This window comes from Rattus norvegicus, chromosome 1 (genome assembly GCF_021556685.1).
Source record: "Rattus norvegicus strain SHRSP/BbbUtx chromosome 1, alternate assembly SHRSP_T2T, whole genome shotgun sequence".
In the NCBI taxonomy this organism is placed as follows: Eukaryota; Metazoa; Chordata; class Mammalia; order Rodentia; family Muridae; genus Rattus; species Rattus norvegicus.
The window spans coordinates 138363554-138382332 of record NC_141534.1 but is presented as its reverse complement, the minus strand read 5'-3'; the positions used below and the strand labels follow the sequence as shown (position 1 = coordinate 138382332).

Sequence of the window (18779 nt, the reverse complement as noted above, 5' to 3'; positions counted from 1 at the left end):
CATGGGACTGCAATGTCAAGGATTCTGATGCCCTCTTTTACTGTTCTACACAGATACACATATAAAATAAAAAATAAATAAACCTGACACTATCTTTGTGCATGCATGGCTATGAGTGGGCCTCTAGATGCATATACATGCCACAATACATTTATAAACATTGGGGAACAACCTTGGCTGTTGGTTCTTGCCTTCTACTGTGTTTGGGACAGGGTTCATTTTGGTTTTCACAGATATGTACTCTGGGCAAGCTTGCCCATGGCCTTCTAATGCCCCACCCCCAATTTAATAGTATGCCACATAATATTGACTCTGTGCACCTGAACATGTGTCATGGGCTAAACCCTGAAGTGGGTTCCTAGTTGTTGAAGCTAGGGTCCTTAGGGAATACATTTTAATAACATGTAGCAGAAATACTGATTAGAACCCCTTCGTTAGCACAGATATTCAGGGGTTTTTTTCCATACTACATGCTACTCAATCAATTTCTAATGTTGATCATTCAGGTTTTCAAATTACAAATTCTCTCACATTCAATGAATTAAAACAGACAGTGCATTTCCTCTGGCTAAAGCCCCAGTGCTGCATCTTTCATCTTGGTGGCTGACATTACTGGAAGATAATCTTGAGATAAAAATTTTGTCTTGACCCTTTGGGGACTTGTGAGCATTCTTTAACAAACACCACTCAAATTTTAAGCATGTCAAAAGTTTTTTTTTTCCTGTCAGGGTCAATTTTTAGGCATATCTCCCTGATTTTGCTTAGATAATTAATAGAGAAATGAGTGCTTTTCTAAACCAGAACAAACTGGAAAGATGTAAAATAATGTACTGATTATATAATTAATTCTCAGTTGTAAATTCATTTGACGGTGTTAATTCTCTCCCAGAGGCTCAAAGCTCCACCATTGCACCTACAGAGCTCTGTTCACTGGAGACGTGAGGTAGCCAACAGGGCCTTAAGGAAGGCAAGCTCACCTGATGTATTCTCTGTGATTTTTTTCACTTTAATAGAATGAACAGCTATGTTATGCCACAGGCACATTATTGATCCTTAATTCAACTCTCTATAAAACTCAGCCAAAGACTTGACCTTCTAATGCCCTCTAAACAAATGTCCAATTTAAAACAGTGATCTTGCATTCATCTATACATGATAAACACTTTTTAAAAATTACTTTTATTCTTTTAAAGTCCACCTGTTTCTCCCCTTCTGGTCCCCCTCCCACACACAGTTCATCATCCCATTCCTCTCCCTACCCCATCTCCAAGAGGATGCCCACCCCCCGCCCCTGCCAGGCCTCCCCACTCCCTGGGGCATCAAGTCTTTCATGGATTAGGAGCTTCTCCCACTGAGGCCAGACCAGGCAGTGTTCTGCTATATATGTGTCAGGTGCCTCTGACTAGCTCATGTATGCTGCCTGGTTGGTGCCTCAGTATCTGAGAGATCTCAGGGGTTCAGGTTAGTTGAGACTGCTGGTCCTCCTATGGGGTCATTGTCTTCCTCGGCTTCTACCAGCCGAGAATTAAAACTTGTTCTTTTTTCTTCCCCCTTACTGATACTCATTATTATAGTGTATGAAACAAATCAAAGCAGGACTGGATAAGCTGGAGCGATGGATAAAAGTGGTTAAAATGACTGGTTAACTCAAGCATGAGGATCTAAATTTATATTCCCAGCACCCACATCAACAGCAGGAAGGCAGAGTGGCCCAAGTATAATACGAGCCCATGGGAGGTAGAAACTGGATCCCCAGAGCAAAGCACCAAGCCCCTCGCTCAACTAAGAAACTCTGCCTAATTCATAAAGGATCAAGACAATGGCATCAACGTCTGGCATCCACTTCCGCATACCCCACATGTGCACATGTACGGACATTCACACAAACATACATGCCACATGCACACACGTAACCAAAAGGACCCTTGTGAGATTGGATTCTGGATTTGAAATCTTGTTTCTCCCCTGTGCTATCGATAACAGGTACTCGCACATCCAGTAGACCTCCGGTCATGAGGAGTCTACTTAAGCCTCTATCCTTTTGCGGGTTTATAATCATAAGGAAGACCCCGCTGTGGTTGTGCAGTCAGTTGCAATCATCTTGTTCATTTGTGCAGTCGCACCAATGGTCATCACTATTTTCCTACCCACAGTTCTCTGTATGAGTCAGATGCCTCTGTGGCGAGAGGACCAGGGGCGTGCAGCCGCTGTCTTGTCTTTCTGAATGAATCACTCTTCCTCTTCCCAGGCAATGTGGTGTCAGCAGCAGATGCAATGTTGTATCTGCTAAACTGTTATCACCACATCCCCTGGTTCAATCTGAGATGTGTAAATAAAGCCAGCGGGGTGCACATCCAGCTGCTAGACGATCTCTCAGAGCATCAGGGCTACATGAACAGACTTGTCCCAGAAGAGCCTTCCTTAAGAAACCCAAATGCATCCCAGTATTCTTAGTTAGACAAAAGGCTGTTCGTCCTTTGTCTTTTTGCCTGCTTGAAGGGAAGGGGTTCAGGTTAATGATGGTATCAGGTAATTTGCATATGTTATAAAGCTTCTCTCCTGATTTTTAAAACCAACTTTATTCAAACCTAGACATATCTGGGAAAAGGGGCTCTGAATTGAGGAAATACCACAATAAGATTGGCCTCTCAGGAAGGTTATGGGCTATTGTTTGAAATGAATGGTTGATATAGGAGGGTCCACTCCACCATAGTTGGTGCCTGCCCTGGGATTTAGTTATAGAATGTGTAAGAAAACATACTGACCAAGCCAGTAAGCTGCATTCCTCCGTGGTGTCTGCTCCAGTGCCTGCCTTAAGTTTCTGACCCAGCTTTCCAATATGACAGACTACAAACTTCAGAATATATACCCTTTCTTCCTCATGTTGCTTTTGGTCATGGTGTTTTATCACAGCAATAGAAAACCAACTAAGACTTCTCATCTTTGCCTTCCACCCCGACCCAGGTCAAGATTGTGTGAGTTTCAGTTTTCAGAACTGCAGCTAAGATTCAAATGTTAAAAGTCATCATGCTTGCTGCTAAAGAGGATCTCTGACTCCCGAGTGTTCAGGTTCTGGTCCTGATGTGTTCATGCAGAAGCAAAGCTAATAAGACATAATTATGGCAGGCACCACATCCAAGGAAGGGATTAGTGTTGGTCTTATAAGGTAGAATGTCTGTTCCTGAAAGTGATATTGTAAAATGAAGACTCCCTGAAAGCTTGGGCCATTTTGCAAAGGTTGTTTTCCATTGCTGCTAACTGAGATGCCAGTATCATGCTCTTTGAATCTTTCAGCCGTGAGAATTGAGAGCCAAATAACCTCTTTACTTTAGAAACCACTTACCTCGTGTATTCTTCCATAGCGATTCAAGTTAGCTAAAGTGCATATGGACCTCATCCATGTTGTTCAGAAATATACATGTTTTTATAAAAGTATAAACAATACTAAAGGTTTTCTCAGCCTTGTTACATGGATACTCTTTAATTTTAAAATCATAAGATTGATATATCTTATTTGAAATAATTTTATAGCGTAGGAGCAAAATGTTAGCTACTATAAAAATAGAATGTGCAGATATAGTTCATGTGTCTGAGGAGCTGTACTTTACATTTTATCTGAATTTTCATCTATTGATCTATTGACCTAAAATCACTGATTACACATCAGATTCTTAGATGAAAATAGGAGGAAACTTTTCCTCCAGACATTGCCAAAAAAGCACCAAATAATACCCATTCCTAAGAAAGCAACATAAGAAAATCCCAGAAAAAATAGGAGGGAGGAATACTTAGCAGGAGCCAATGTTTCAAAATGATGCCATTATAAAGAAATTAGAAGAGAAACCCGGAGACACCAAGAAAGCAAATGGAAAACTAAAAAACAAAAGTACATAATGCACTAGGTACCTCCTTTATGAGTGAGACCTTCTTAGTAGTCCAGCCCCAGATTTAAGTCCATTGCTATATGTTTGTAAACACCATTTTCTTACTGAGACTAGTCTCTACCATCTTGGAAACAGAAGAATTAATGTTGGTGCCTGTGGGGCTTGCCCTTTGACAGATTAGTGGCTTAAAGATAACTTTAGAAGTACAGAAAATGAATGTCTTGGGGATTTATTGCTTTGAGGAGGCACCATAACCATAGCAACTCTTATACAGGAAAATAGTTAATTGGGGTTGGCTTACAGTTTCAGAGGTTTAGTCCATTATTGACATGGTGTGAGGGAGGCATGGTTGCATGTAGGCAGACATGGAACTAGAGGAACTGAGAGTGCTACATTTAGGACCAGCAGACAGTAGGAAGTAAGTGCCACACTGGGCATGGCTTGGGCTTCTTAAACTTCAAAGCCCTTGTCCTAGTGATATACCTCTTTCCACAAAAACCACACCTACTCCAACAATGCCACAGCTTCTAATAATACCATTCCCTATGGACCAATGGGGGTCATTTCCCATCAAGCCACCATAATGAATAAATGTGTAACTGGATGACTAAGGGTAGAATTATGGCTGGATGTAAAAGGACAGATAGCAGTCAGTATATGTGAGTGCCCTGAAGAGGCTTCTCTAATTCCATAGGATTTAATTTCAACATATTAGTTTTATAGATTTATGATACCTAGAATGTTGGTTGGTATTTTCTATATACCTGTCAGGTTTCCAGGTCAATGCAAACAATCCTTTGACATCCCTGTTCTTTCCCTGTATCCACTGATTTCTCTTAGCTCTGTGGAGACCCTGCAGCAATTTTGTGGATTCCAAGAGTGCAGTCAGATAGACCCAGCTAGTCTTATCTTCTTGTCTACTTAGTTCTACCATTGAATAGGACAGTGGGAGGGTGGGAAAGATGCCAATCATATATGTAACTATGAAAGTACAAATACCACCTTCATGTAGTATAGAGGCTATTATGCCTTGATCAATATAAAGGGACATTGTCAAAAGAGCACCAAAGCTATTTAAAGAACAAAATATACCCCCTATCCTAATCATGAGGATACATCCTCCAGATGGGCCTATCCCATGCCATATTATAGAAGGTATAAGAAATACACTTCATTGGGATGAATATACTGGGAAATATTGATCACTTCCTGTACTTGCTGGTTTTGCATGTCAACTTGACACAGCTGAAGTTATCAGAGAAAGGAGCCTCAGTTGAGGAAATGGATCCATGAGACCCAGCTGTAAGGCATTTTCTCAACTAGTGATCAAGTGGAGAGGGCCCAGCCCATTGTGAGTGGTGCCATCCCTGGGCTGCTAGTCTTGGGTTCTATAAGAGAGCAAGCTGAGCAAGCCAAGGGAAGCAAGCCAGTAAGTAACATCCCTCCATGGCCTCGGCATCAGCTCCTGCTTCCTGACCTGCTTGAGTTCTGGTCCTGACTTCCTTTGGTGATGACCAGCAATGTGGAAATTGTGAGCTGAATAAACCCTCTTCTCCCCAACTTGCTTCTTGTTCATGATGTTTTGTGCAGGAATACAAACCTAACTAAGACACTTCCTATACTAATCAATTGCAGAGGAAAATGATATATCATATGTCCCTGTTTTTCCAGGAAAATTTAATTGTTAATAGTCTTCATTTTAGAGCTAAATATTACATTTAACATTTACATTAAAACAAACTGGATCACGTTGCTTAGACTTGAAGCTTTTCCAGTGGCCACTTCTATTACCCTTTGAAATCTCTCTGTAGGTAGCCAACCTCTAAAGGACAAACAGTGAGTTAAACCTAAAAGGCAAGCAGAAATTATCCATCCCTGACTCTTTCCAGGGACTAGAACTAGTTCTCCCTAGAGGTAGGCTGTGAATGATCACAATAAAACAAAGTACCAGCCTATTTCTGTCTCAGAAACTTGTGGAAACTTATCTCATTCCTCTGTCTCATCATTCACCTGCTATACCAGCCTACTGTGCCATGCCGTGGACTGGGCAACAAGATACACAAACCTCCATACTGCTAATTCAGAATAGTTAGTGCAAAGAATAAGAAGTATGCAAATGTATGTTAAATATATTCAAATTTAATCCATGCCACAGATAAGATGATGGAAAACTAGCCTGGATACAAGATTAGGTTTTATTTCTCCTGCTAGATTGAATAATATGTACGTAAAAAATTTGTATAATGCACTTTAGTATTTAAATAAGAATGATACATATATAGTTTAATACATATATTTTAAATACACATAAACTTATAATTTAATTTAAATAAAAATGATACCTATATAATATACCTATATAGGTATTTAATAAATAACAATGCTCTGATATTATTATCCTAATGGTAGTTGTTGGTATGCTGACTGTATTTTAGATTGCTTGGTTTTGCAATAGTAAAATACCCAGGGGTAGGATAGGTAGCCATTCAGTGGAAAAGCCTACATAGTTCATGATTCTGTTAGTAGGAAAGACTGGTACCTTGAGGGAGTCCTAGTGCTATATCACATCATGGAAGAGTGGAAATGGACAAGGATATGGAAACTATCATTTATTTCAAATTATGATAAATCTATTTGAACATGAAATATAGTATACCTAGAAATATAAGCTAGCAAACCCATAGTCATTCTGAAAATTTTCTATAAATTATTCAAGTAAGGAAATACCTTATTGGAAGCACTATCTATAAAAATCTAGAGAAAGTTCATAGCAATGGATATTAAATCTATCCTATGGATATAAAGTTGAAATTACAGCACAGAATTAATGACTTCTTCCATCTGTACCATTTATTGTGAGTTTTCAGGGTACCTAAGCCCTTGAGGAGAAAGTCGCTCTTAATTTTGTCTACAGTAGTGTTGATTAAGACGCTGATTTAATGTCCATTAAATTCAACTCTGAAGATGGTTGAGAACAACTTTATGCATATTAGAAATGAGAGGATGGGTCTGGAGAGATGGCTTAGCAGTTAAGAGCACTGACTACTCTGCCAGAGGTCTTGAGTTCAATTCCCAGCAACCATGTTGTGGTTCACAACCATCTGTAATGAGCATCCAATGCCTTCTGTCTGGTGTGCCCGAAGACAGCGACAGTGTAGTCACATACATGAAATAAGAAAGGAAGGAAGAAAGGGAGAAAGAAAGGAAGGAAGGAAGGAAGGAAGGAAGAAAGAAAGAAAGAAAGAAAGAAAGAGAGAAATGTGACAGGCTGATAGAAAAGGAAAGGGAAACGACACATAAAGTATATTTGTTGAGTGCGTCTGAGTGTTTGTACCATGCACAGCCATTCTTTGAATGTCATCTTTAAATATTCATGTAATCAGCATAATGACTTTATTTAATGCATATGTACTATATATTTTTGTTCTTAACAATGCATTATAAAATGAAATAATTTTTATAACGTATCTAATAGATCAAAATGAATTAGTTGATAATTTAGAAAGTACAGGATTTTAATTGCTTTGACTTAAAAATATGCAAGTCTGAGTCTCATCTGTGGATACCAAATACTCAAAGCAAAACGTCAAATTCATTTAAATACTGAAAAGATACTGTCATAATCCTTCATTAATTTGGTATACTAATTAACACTTAAAGTTTTGGTTCTTTTGTAGAGGTAAAAAAAAAATGAAACAATTAATATAGGAAGTTTCTTAGGAAATTGAGCCACACAGAAACTTGAATCATTTTCTAAAAACTTGTTTTGACTCAAAGTCAATGCTGCTGCAAAGAGGAAGCTCCTTTGCCCTTTGGGTCAAGCTCTCTGGAGCCTTCAAATGCTCCTTTGTAAACACAGGGCTTCTGTGGCAGACAGAGATGGGTTTTGACCATTGTGCCCATTCATAGGCATTGTGGGTTGCTGGGTATGAGTGAGGTCGCCTTGGCAGCATGTCTAATTTTTAGCATAAACTGCTTAAAGAATAATAATAAGGGGAAAATAATTTAAAAGTTGAGGATAATGAAACGGTCTTGCAATGTAGCCACTGCAAGAAGGAACACCCTCAATGTTTCCTTTGATACCAAATGATGGGATCGGGACTACTTAAATGAATGAGTGGATTACACATACCGGCCCTATTGGTGCTTTTACCTCTAACCACCACAGGGGGCGCTAGTTTTCCCACTCCATTAATGGCTGTTTTTAAATGAAGCAGAAATAGAACATAAAAATTAGTAATTTATCTTTCTTTGAGTCTGTGTTTGCATATTTTGTTTGTTTTTTTCTTTCCCCCTTCCTTCCTCCCTTCCTTTCATAGCATGGAGGGTACCCTAGGAGTGGTCGCCTACTGAGTGATTCATCATAACTCTAACCCAAGTAACAATCTCTTGTAGCTTGGTTGTAAAGGTGATTAAGACCCTTACTGTATATAGCAAGCATAGTAGGCGAGGTGGATGCAGAGAGATGAGAGTAGGGAAGAGATTAGCCAAGAAATAGTATAAAATATGTTGTAGCAATTTGTGTAATTATTTGCATAATCAATTAATAATGCTATAGCTACTTAACACAGTAAAATGTATTGAAGATCTTCTATACACCACTTAGAGAGGTAACATTCTTAGACAGTGGATACTGAGGACATGTATAGCACTTCAAGCTCATAAACAAAGCACATAATCCAGTGCCAGATCTGCTTGCTGGGTGTGTGACACATAGGTCTCTACGGTCCAGCTGCCTATGGCATGTCTTTGATGCTTGCTTTGGTTCTGATATAGTTGCCACAGGTTGGCTGAAGTTTTGCTGGTGTCTGCAGTCTATTGGGAACATGATTACAATGTAACAGTTTCAGCAAACCATTGAACTGAGAATGGAATCCCGGTTGGAGGCGTTACAGAAAGGGTTGAGAGAGCGGAAGGGGCTTGCAACCCTTAAGAACAACAATTCCAACCAACCAAAGCTCCTAGGGACTAAACCACATCCAAAGAGTACGCATGGACAGAACCGTTGGTCAATATGGCTCCAGCTGCATATGTAGCAGAGGATGGCCTTTTTGGGCACCAATGGGAGGAGAAGCCCTTGGTCCTACCAAGGCTGGACCCCCAGTGCTGGGGAATGTGGGGTGTGTGTATAAGGGGGGTTGGGCAGGGGGAACACCCTCATAGAAGAAGGGGAGGGGGATGGAATAGGGGGCTTATGGCCAGGAAACTGAGAAAGGAAATTAACATTTGAAATGTAAATAAAAAATATCCAATTAAAAAAAAGGAAGTCACAGTACTTGGAAAGGTATTGTTTTTACTCCAGAGCGACCTGTTCTTACTGTGGTGCATATCTGCAGCACTGTCATAGAAGATGGAAAAAGTGTACTTTAGGCAACCAGAGGAGAGAGGAAAACAGCTGGACTCGCTGGTGTGGTTATAGTATACTCTACAGGGACCTGAAGTTTCTCAACCCAAGGACGTTCTGTTATCACTTTTAGATCCTAAGATTGTGACTGGAACCGCACCAACCAAAATAGTAAACTGGCATTCATATCTTGGAGCCAATAAACATGTGTGGAAATGTGGTTGTTGCCTTGAATTAACTTTTTGTTTTCTAACTAGCTAATACAAATCTTGCCTTTTGTGTTTTCTAGGAGTCTGAGAAAAAGGGAATAATTGAGAGAATCTATATGGTCCAGGATATTGTTTCCACTGTCCAGAACATCTTGGAGGAAGTCGCTTCTTTTGGAGAAAGGATTAAGAAGTAAGTTCTTCCCACGTTCAGTGGTTTATAAACTGGACATGGTTCCCACAGGATGGTGGAGGAAGAGGATTCTAGCATCCTCTAAACGATGAAGAAAGCATTGGAATTACTCAAACTGGGGTTTGGTTCATGTGCCTTGTCCTTTGCGCTTGTCACTTGACAGATGTGGGGAACTTCAGAACTGGGATGACAATACGGTTCTGTTTACGTGACTTTTTTTCACTGTTATTGAAAATAAATTCTTCATTGAGCAGTGGTGGCACACTGGTGGCTTTAATATCAGCGGAGTCAGGAAGGTCTCTGAGTTCGAAGCTACCCTGGTCTACAGAGTTCCAGGACAGCCAGGGCTATATGGAGAAACTCTGTCTGGAAAAACAAGACAGAATGAAAAGATTCCTTTCTTACATCATATATGCTGATTATGGTTTCTCCTCCCTCCACTCTCTCCAGTTCCTCCCCACCTCCTCTTCTATCCAGATCAGCTCCTTTTCTGTCTTCCCTTAGAAAGGAACAGGCTTTTGAGAGAGAACAACCAAACATGGTAAAATAAAATACAGTAAGATAAAACAAAAACTTTTACATTGAAGTTGCACAGAAAAACAAAACAAAACAAACAACAAAAGAAGAAGAAGAAGAAGAAGAAGAAGAAGAAGAAGAAGAAGAAGAAGAAGAAGAAGAAGAAGAAGAAGAAGAAGAAGAAGAAGAGCCCAAGAGAAGACACAAGAATCAGACCCACTCATTTTCTCTCAGGAGTCATAAGAGAACATTAACCTGAAAACCATCCTACACATGCAACGGACCTGGTGCAGACTCATGCAGATCCTGTGCATACTGACTCGGTCTCTGTGAGCATATCTACTAATCATGCCCTTTTCCCTTTGAAAAATATTTTGGTTTTAGTGAAAAGCCCCTTGATTGACTCAGTGATCAGAGGGGAGCAAATGTGATCCAAGGGTTCTTTAAATCTGAACCCCAGAATCCAGCAAATCGCTAGAATTTTCTTATTTATCCATAATTGGTACACAACTAAGGGTATATTAGGTAGAGGGACATGAAATGATTTCACCATCTCCAAGGATATCTTAGGAACATTTTTTTTCATTTTGGTTTTTCAAGACAGAGTTTCCAAGTGTAGCCCTGGCTGTCCTTGAACTCACTCTGTAGTCCAGTCTACCCTCAAACTCAGACATCCACCTTTCTTTGGCTCCCTAGTTCTGAAATCAAAGGTGTGCACTACCACTGCATATGAGGACTTTCCTTAACATTCTACAGGGTACACCGTTCATCCTACTAGGCCCTGTGAACTCTGAGAGAATTATTCTGCTGTTTACTGTTGTTATGTAAACGAGCAGGTATGCTATGTGCCCAATACAAATGTCTTTACAAACAAAAGAAAAATCAAATGAACAAAAACAAATCCAAACAAACAAAAAGGCAGGATTCCTTTTTATCAAACCTAGCCCTTTATGTGCTACCGTGTACTTTTGGCTCACTTTTTAAATGGGGGCTTACGGCCTTATGTTATGCCGTATTAATGTGTACAAGAGCATCTTTATCTGGTATGATGTGAGTCTTAAACTGTTTTTATTGGGTTTATAAAATAGTTTATCCTTTCTTTAATCCAAAATTGTACCAACTCTGTTCTGTAAGTTAATGCTTATCTCATTGATCATGTCTGTATTTTTTTCTTCTAATTACCTAAAGAAGATTCTAGTTTTAAGAATGTAGAAGCCAAGAAATCACAGCTCACGTTAAAAGCCCAGTTGAGATTCCTACATAGAAAGACACGTAAACCTCCAGGGATGGCTAACATGAGGGAACATACACCCGTGTCTTCTGTGACTTCTATTGGTTTTCAGTTGGAAGTCCAAAGGCATCGCCACCAAATAGCCTTTTATTATGACTATTGTGGGTTTTGTTGTTGTTACTTTGTAGAGATATTGTGTCTCTGTAGCTTAGGTTAACTGGAAACTTACTATGTACCTAAGCTGTTGAGACAGGTCTGTATAGCCTAGGTTGGCGCATGCTAGTTCTCCTGCTTCAGCCTACTGAGTGGGAGCAGGGGGTTTACAGGCAAAACCATGCACCTAGCTGAATGCATGTTTGATTACAACCAAATCAAAAACAACTTTCAGGGGCTAGGGAAAGGGCTCAGTGGTTTAGAGCACTTGCAGTTCATCTAGAGGACCCAGGCTCAATTCCCCAGAATCCACATTAAGTAGCTAACAATTGCTTTTAATTCCAGGAGGTCTGATAAGTCTGGCCTTACTGGACCACCTTCCTACACTCACACATACCTATCACCAGATACATGCGAGCACACCACATGCACACATATTTCAGAACGGAAAAATTCAAACACACAGATTTAAATTTATAGAACATATTTTCCTTCTTAATATGTTAAAAGGAAATAATTAGAGAGTGAGGATTTTTGCTGACAAATGTTAACACCTTATCTGATTTAATTTTCTGTGCTTCTCATAATGAACAAATCATTCCTTCGGTTAGCTTTGCCAGAATTTAGCAGAAGCAACTGGAAGAGGAACATGTGACAAGGACAGTAGTTAATTCTTTATTAGCTTATTTTGCAGAGTGTGATAGTGGGCTCACACTGACTGTGGTAAGAGTAGCATTGGCCAGTGACATGCCGTCCAGCCACAGTGCTAAGCCATTCATATAGTGAAGGTTTTGCGGTATCACCCAGTGTTGAACAGAGCATCTCCTAGCAGAACGTGGTAAGGATTTTTAGTATAGCTTAAGATGCTAAAGGCTGTGATTAAGGATGCAGCCCAAAGTCACAGTCAATCAGCCTCAGGGCTTGGATTTGAACCTGTGTCCTTTACTGTTAGACTATAATAGTATTACTCTCTAAGAATGTATTTTTTTTCCAGTAAAGAAGAAATACCATAATAAAAAAAAAACCAACTAGATAACTTTAGTACATAAAAGCCACCAGGTTGGATGCTAGGGGAAGCTGGCTGAGTGCAAGATGCGGCTTAAAAGAGAGGGAGCTAGAAGGCAAGACTGGACTACTTCTAAGCAGTTCTAAGAATGGGAGAAGATAGTTTGGCAAATGGTGGATGAGGGCACAGCAGATGGGTACCCTTCACATAGACTCAAACCAAAATACTGTAGAAGGTACAAGGAGGTAGGGAAGCAGCATGTCCATGGGATAGGGAGAAAAATGGTGATGTTTTGAGATTGGGGGTGGGGGTACATTACAAAAAAAGCCTTAAAGAGACAGAGAAAAAGTCACTGAAAGAAAAGGAGTGAAGAATGTGCTGGGGCCAGGAGGATAAGAGGATGTGGAGTGGGGGCAAGGCCGAGGAAGGAAGATGCTGTGTGGTACAACTGTCTGCATTCTCGGACATCTCTGAAACACAAATGTAGCCGTTGTGTAGCTGATAATGACAAGGAAATGTGTGTGAGGGGCGAAGAGGGTGGCGTGATTTAAACAGGCTCCATCTCTACAGTGCTTTTGATGGGCAGCTGTGCCCAGCACAGCTGTGGTGGCCATGCCCGGAACGTGTTTACAGGCCATGAACAGAGCACTGTTCTGTCCAGCTGCAACACAGGAAGGCTAATAGGATGGACTCCTATTAATTCCTTGCCTCTTCATTATTACAGTGACCTTAAACTCCCTGCCGGGCATTCAAGGGGGATGTCATTTGTCACACTCTTGGAATTCTATTGTAATTCTGTGCTTCCAAACCAGGAGAACTTCTAGCCAGCTTTTGACAACATGGAACATTTTACATGAAAGTCTTCGAATAATTGTCACACTGCTGTGTGTTCAGGGAAGAAGCAGGATTTTGTCTTTCCTATTTATCTTCTGTGATCACTTGTTATAATATATGCCAATTTCAAATACATGTACGTATCACATTGAGAATTTTAGTCAGTGTTGAACTCTCCTGGAGAGTAGGTCAAATGTTCCTGAGGTACACGTGTATGAATGTCTCTTTATGGAATGATCATGCCAACCCTGTGTCTTTGAGTATCTAGATAAAGCTTCAAGGAGGAGTTGGTGAGATGAAGAGGTTCTAGGAAGGTAGAGATTCACTGATTTGGATGATCTGGAGTGTGCAAGGCCCAGCTGTATAAAGTAGGACTCTTCTCAATAGGAAGTGGTGTTAGGAAAACAAGGGAAGTGCAGTTAGAATCACAGGGAATCCATTGGGATGACAGCGGCACAATTTGCATTTACCCTGAGAGGAGTATGTTAAATGGAACAGATTAAAGAGCAAATGCCCAGGAGAGTATTAGCAAGCTAGTGTATGAACAATATACATACTAAATGAGGCCATCTTGTTGGATACGCCATAGAGAAGAATCTATAGGAATGGGTGGCCAGTAGCTTGTGTTTCTAAGAGAGCAGGCATCTGAGGGTTTCATTTGTCCCAGCCTGAGAAAAAAAGTAACCATTGAATTGTTATGTTAGAATCCCAACACAGTATGGGAATGCACTCATGTTATTGGATGCTGCCCTCATCACTTTTGCTAAGTGCCTTAAAATTCCCAAAGCAATAGCCTCACATGGTGATAGGCTCGTCTGCATAAAGAAGGACTCCTCCTAGCAGAAGATGGCTTTGTTGTTCACCAATGGGAGGAGAAGCTCTTGGTCCTGCCAAGGTTCGAACCCATCAGTATAGGGAAATGTCAGGGTGGGAAGGTGGGAAGGGGTGGGTGGATGCATGGGGAAACACCATCATAGAGGAAGGGGGAGGGGAAATGGGATAGAGGGTTTATGGATGGGAAACCAGGAAAAGGGATAACATTTGAAATGTAAATAAAAATATTCAATAAAAATAAAAAAAAAGAATTTAGGTCATTTCTCCCCCATGATTAGAATTTTCCCAACTCAGGAAAACTACTAAAGTCGATGAAAATATTTCCTTAACTATTTGATTTCAAGAAGGGAAAGCTGTGATTGCCCAAAGTTGCTCAACCTTGGATGTGCTATAGAAGACTCCCCCTAGAATTCTGACCTTTGGCATGCATACAAGTCTTAGGCGTACATGAATGGATGCTGCCCTCCATCTTTTTTTTGTTCTCCATGTCAGGTTTTTCCACTCAATTGTGTAAGAGATTGAGTCTCAAAATTCTTGATTTGTTGGTCATTACTTTTAATTACATTTTTAAAAAGGAGAGTTTAATTTCTACCTGTTCCTTACTGGTGTTCAAAAATAAAATACGTATTTCTCCTTTATTTCTTATTGACCTTCATAGGTTTTGTTACTGCAGCTCTTTTTTTTTAATTAATTTATTTAATCCTGATTTACATCCTATCACAGCCCGCTTCTCCTGCAAAGGCTCCAGTCCCATAGCCTTTGCCCCTCCCCCTCCTCTTCTCCTCTGAGTAAGGGGAGGCCCCCTGGGTTACAGCCCCCTCTGGCACACCAAGCCACTTTACTGCAATTCTTACATGAGCAGGATTTTGGATTTTTCTGTTAGATCTTCCTGGCATTTAAGAGACATTTTCAACCTTTCATCACAGCCCCTGTGCGCTTTAGTAGGGTTTGCAGCTTTGGTCATGGAGAGGAAACAACACAGCCAAACTTGGTTAAAGACCACTTCTACTCACTCCATCTCAGAGGGAGAAGCTCCCAGCAGGGCGCTGCTGAGGAAGCTGTCAGCTACAGGTTGTTTTAGAGCAGTTTTTTTTATTTGTTTGTTTGTTTGGGGTTTTTTGTTTTTTTGCTTTTTGCTTTTTGTTTTTTTGGTTTTCTGTTTTTTTTTTTTTTTTTTTTTTTTTTTTGAGATTTACCAGGGTTCCTTTGGTGCCTCATTATTGCTCAGTTTGATCCACACACCTAGGTTGAGTTTGTCAAACACTTTCTATGTATTCATGAGGACGATCCATGTACCCACGCCTTCCATTCTGCTAATTTACAGAAGTGCTGTGGTTGACTTGTGGATGGGATGCCAAGTTCACCACCCTGGAATGAACTCTCTGCTCTGTGATACACAGTGCCTTCACATACTGGTTGAGCCTCTTTATTGCTGGACTTTGATGTATACACATGCCTAGGATTTCGCACCTGTGAATACTGTGGCCAGTTAATTTTCTCTTCTTCAAAATCCCTCACAAATAGAAGAGTGCAATTGGGTTCCATCTCCTTTATTCTGGGAAAGGTTGGGATGGACATAGAGACTTGTCATTTCCTGTCATATCTGAGAGAACTTGTGAGGGACGCATCTGGGGGCATAGTTTTTTCTTAAGGTTTTTAATAAAACATTCATCTCTTATTCATATATGTATGCACATATATAGTAAGTCATACTATTTTTCTTTATGTTTCTGTAGGCTATAACCTTTCTATAACATGCTTGTGTGAAGTATAACTACTAGAAGTTGCCATAGTTTGAATGGTCTACTTTTCTGTGTGTGTGTGTGTGTGTGTGTGTGTGTGTGTGTGTGTGTGTGTGTGTTCCTAAATATGTGTGATGTTTACATTTTGTAGGAGGGTGGTCAAATGTGGAGGACAGAGCAGAATGCCCAATGTCTTTCTCTATGGATCAGTGCCTTGTTGTCTTGAACAGGGTCGGCCACTGAACTGGAAGCTTGCCCTTTCTGCTAGGCTGGTCAGCCAGCAAGCTCTGGGGAATCTGCCTGTCTTTCCTCAGTTCTGGGGTTACAGGGGCATGCAGCCAGGCCTGACTGACATGGTGCTAGGATTTGAACTCAGATCCTTCTGTGGCACAGCAAGCCCTTTACCTGCTGAGACACCTCAGTCCTGCTGTTGTATGTTTTGACATGTTACTAGGATCTGCAGCATCACCTTCTGTGATATGTGAGAGTTGTTTTTCCTTATTTTCTTCCTTAACAAATATCTATCGCTTATATTAGACTTTAGAAGGAGTACATGTTTGCCTTCATGAGTCTGCTTTGCCTTCACGAATCTGCTTCCTGTTTCTCTTTCCTTGGCTACTTTTTCTCACAATTTCGATGCTCTTCCTTTATTATTATTTTCTGCCTCTGGGTAATGACATCACTCACTTTCTATCTTTCTTATTGATGTAAAGATCGGCTGACTCTTCTACTCTTTCTGGTAAGCAGAGCTTTAAGGCCATGACAGACATTTTGAACAGTAATAATGATCTTTTGCATCTAGCTAAAGCCATTTTCTGAGTTTTTATTTTGATTTCTTCCTTGGACAAGAAGAACATTGCTTCATTTAGGTTACTATGGAAATTTTCTGTACATCATTTTGTTTCTAGACTGCCATTACATTCCCGTATGTTCAGAAAATATTGGCCTAACAGTAACTTATTGCTGTATTTTCCATGTTCTTATTAAAGAGATCATTGGGTGTATTATACTATGTATATTTCCTAAGTTCAAATTACTGTGATGATATCTTGTGTGTGCACTGAACTTTGTTTTGATGGGTTTGTTCTGATAGTTACTTAGGGATCTTTTAAAATAGTTCACTATGATCAAGAACTATTTCTCCTTGAATTTTGTTGGCTTTGGCTTTCTATACTCTTGTTGCTGGTTTTTTCTTAAACGTTTTATTGATTCTTTGTGAGTTTCACATCATGTAACCCAATCCCACTCATCTCCCTGTCTCTTTGTATCTGCCCTCTGCCCTTGAAACCTCCCAGGCAAAAGAAAATAAAAAGCAAAAACAAAACACATCTCAGCACGGCGGCTGCAGTGAGTCACTCTGTGTCAGAGTGTACCCTTTTGTCCTCGTATCTTCACTTGCAAATATTTGTTGCAATGAGTCATTGATCTGGTTCAAGGCCTCTGGTTTCTGCTACACCATCCATAATGGATCCTCACTGGAACTATACTAGGATATCTTGTGTCATGGAGATCCTGCAGCATTGGATCAATAGCACAAGTCCTTTTACATGCTCCAGCAGTTCATAAATGAGGTAGACGTTGAGGTGGGCCAACTCAAAGCTCTGACTCCAGGCATGGGTTGTATAGGTGAGCTGGTCAGCCCACCAGTTCTGCAACACCCACCCCAGCTAGCTCACCCAGTAGTTACAGAATGCTCTCCACCTCTCATGCTCCGGCGACGTGCAGAACCTGCTCTTCTGAATGCAGCAGTTGGTGAAAGATGGGGTCGTCTTTCCAGAACACTGCGGCCAGTGAGGGGCAGGGCCTGCTCTGCACAACTCTTGGACATCAAGTGGTCCCAGGCAGCAAACCAGACCAGGGAAGTCTGCATGGTTTTTAGTGGTAATATGAGCCATGGGCATTGACACAGACCCCTGTAGCTGCATGGCAGTTAACCCAGACGTGACCCCCCAGTGGCAGCATGGGCTGGGATTGCATCATGGCCTTAGGTGGGAGGGCAGGGTACTCACAACAGGTTCTTTGTCTCCACCCTCACAGCCCCCAGTTCCACCTCTCTTCAAAATGTTCAAACTGTTTTGCTTTGCTTTCTCTCCATCTGTCTCCCACATACTTGAACATTGTAGTAGCTCCCGTGGCTGGCAGGCTCTGGGTGTCCTCAGCTCACTGGTGTTTCTGCTTCTGTGTGGCATGGAACAGGCAGGACTCTGGATGTTTTTGTTGTTTCTGCATATTAAAATAGTTTTTATGAATTATCTTATTAATCATTAAGGATATGACCTATTTACTACTTAAGAGATGTTAATTCTCTTGTTGAATATAGCTATGTGAACTTCCCTTTGGTAGTTTCAAGATCCATGTTCACCTATTAACATACCTGGCATTTTTTTTCTAATCACTCTCATGCATCTAACATTTGCTATCTCTCCATCATACCATGTACTTGATTCAAATTTCATGTGATTACTTGTCAGTTTAGATGTCTATGTCAAGTACCCAATTCCTTCTTAATAGTTTTATGAGTAGGTGTTTTAAAGGCTTCTTATTTGTTCAGGGCTTTCCCATATTAAACATGGTTGTATAGCATGTCAAGTTGGTCTCAACACCTGAAACCTTCCATCTCAGAATTTGTTTTCTGCTCTACCTAGAGGTGCTTAGTTATGAAGCCCCTTGGTGACAGATGTGAGCAGCTATTCTTTGGATTGCTATGTTGGGGACACTCAGATATCTGGAATGGTAATGTTTACTGCTGGAGGAGATTCTACCGTGGCTCACCTTGGTCAGCTACCACCTGGTGGTTCATGATTCGTGATTTTTGTTTGTTTGTTTATTTTCCCTT

At 40.6% G+C, this 18779-nt stretch overlaps 1 protein-coding gene across 3 annotated transcripts in view; it reads left to right on the top strand.

Moving 5' to 3' along the window:
* The window catches only part of Mctp2 (multiple C2 and transmembrane domain containing 2), a 232795-nt gene that overhangs the window by 194930 nt on the left and 19086 nt on the right, over positions 1 to 18779 (top strand). For all 3 annotated transcript variants that reach the window (XM_087557430.1, XM_087557433.1, NM_001191625.2), the window contains 1 exon segment: positions 9518 to 9627. In XM_087557430.1, the coding sequence (XP_087413556.1) occupies positions 9518 to 9627 (110 nt within the window).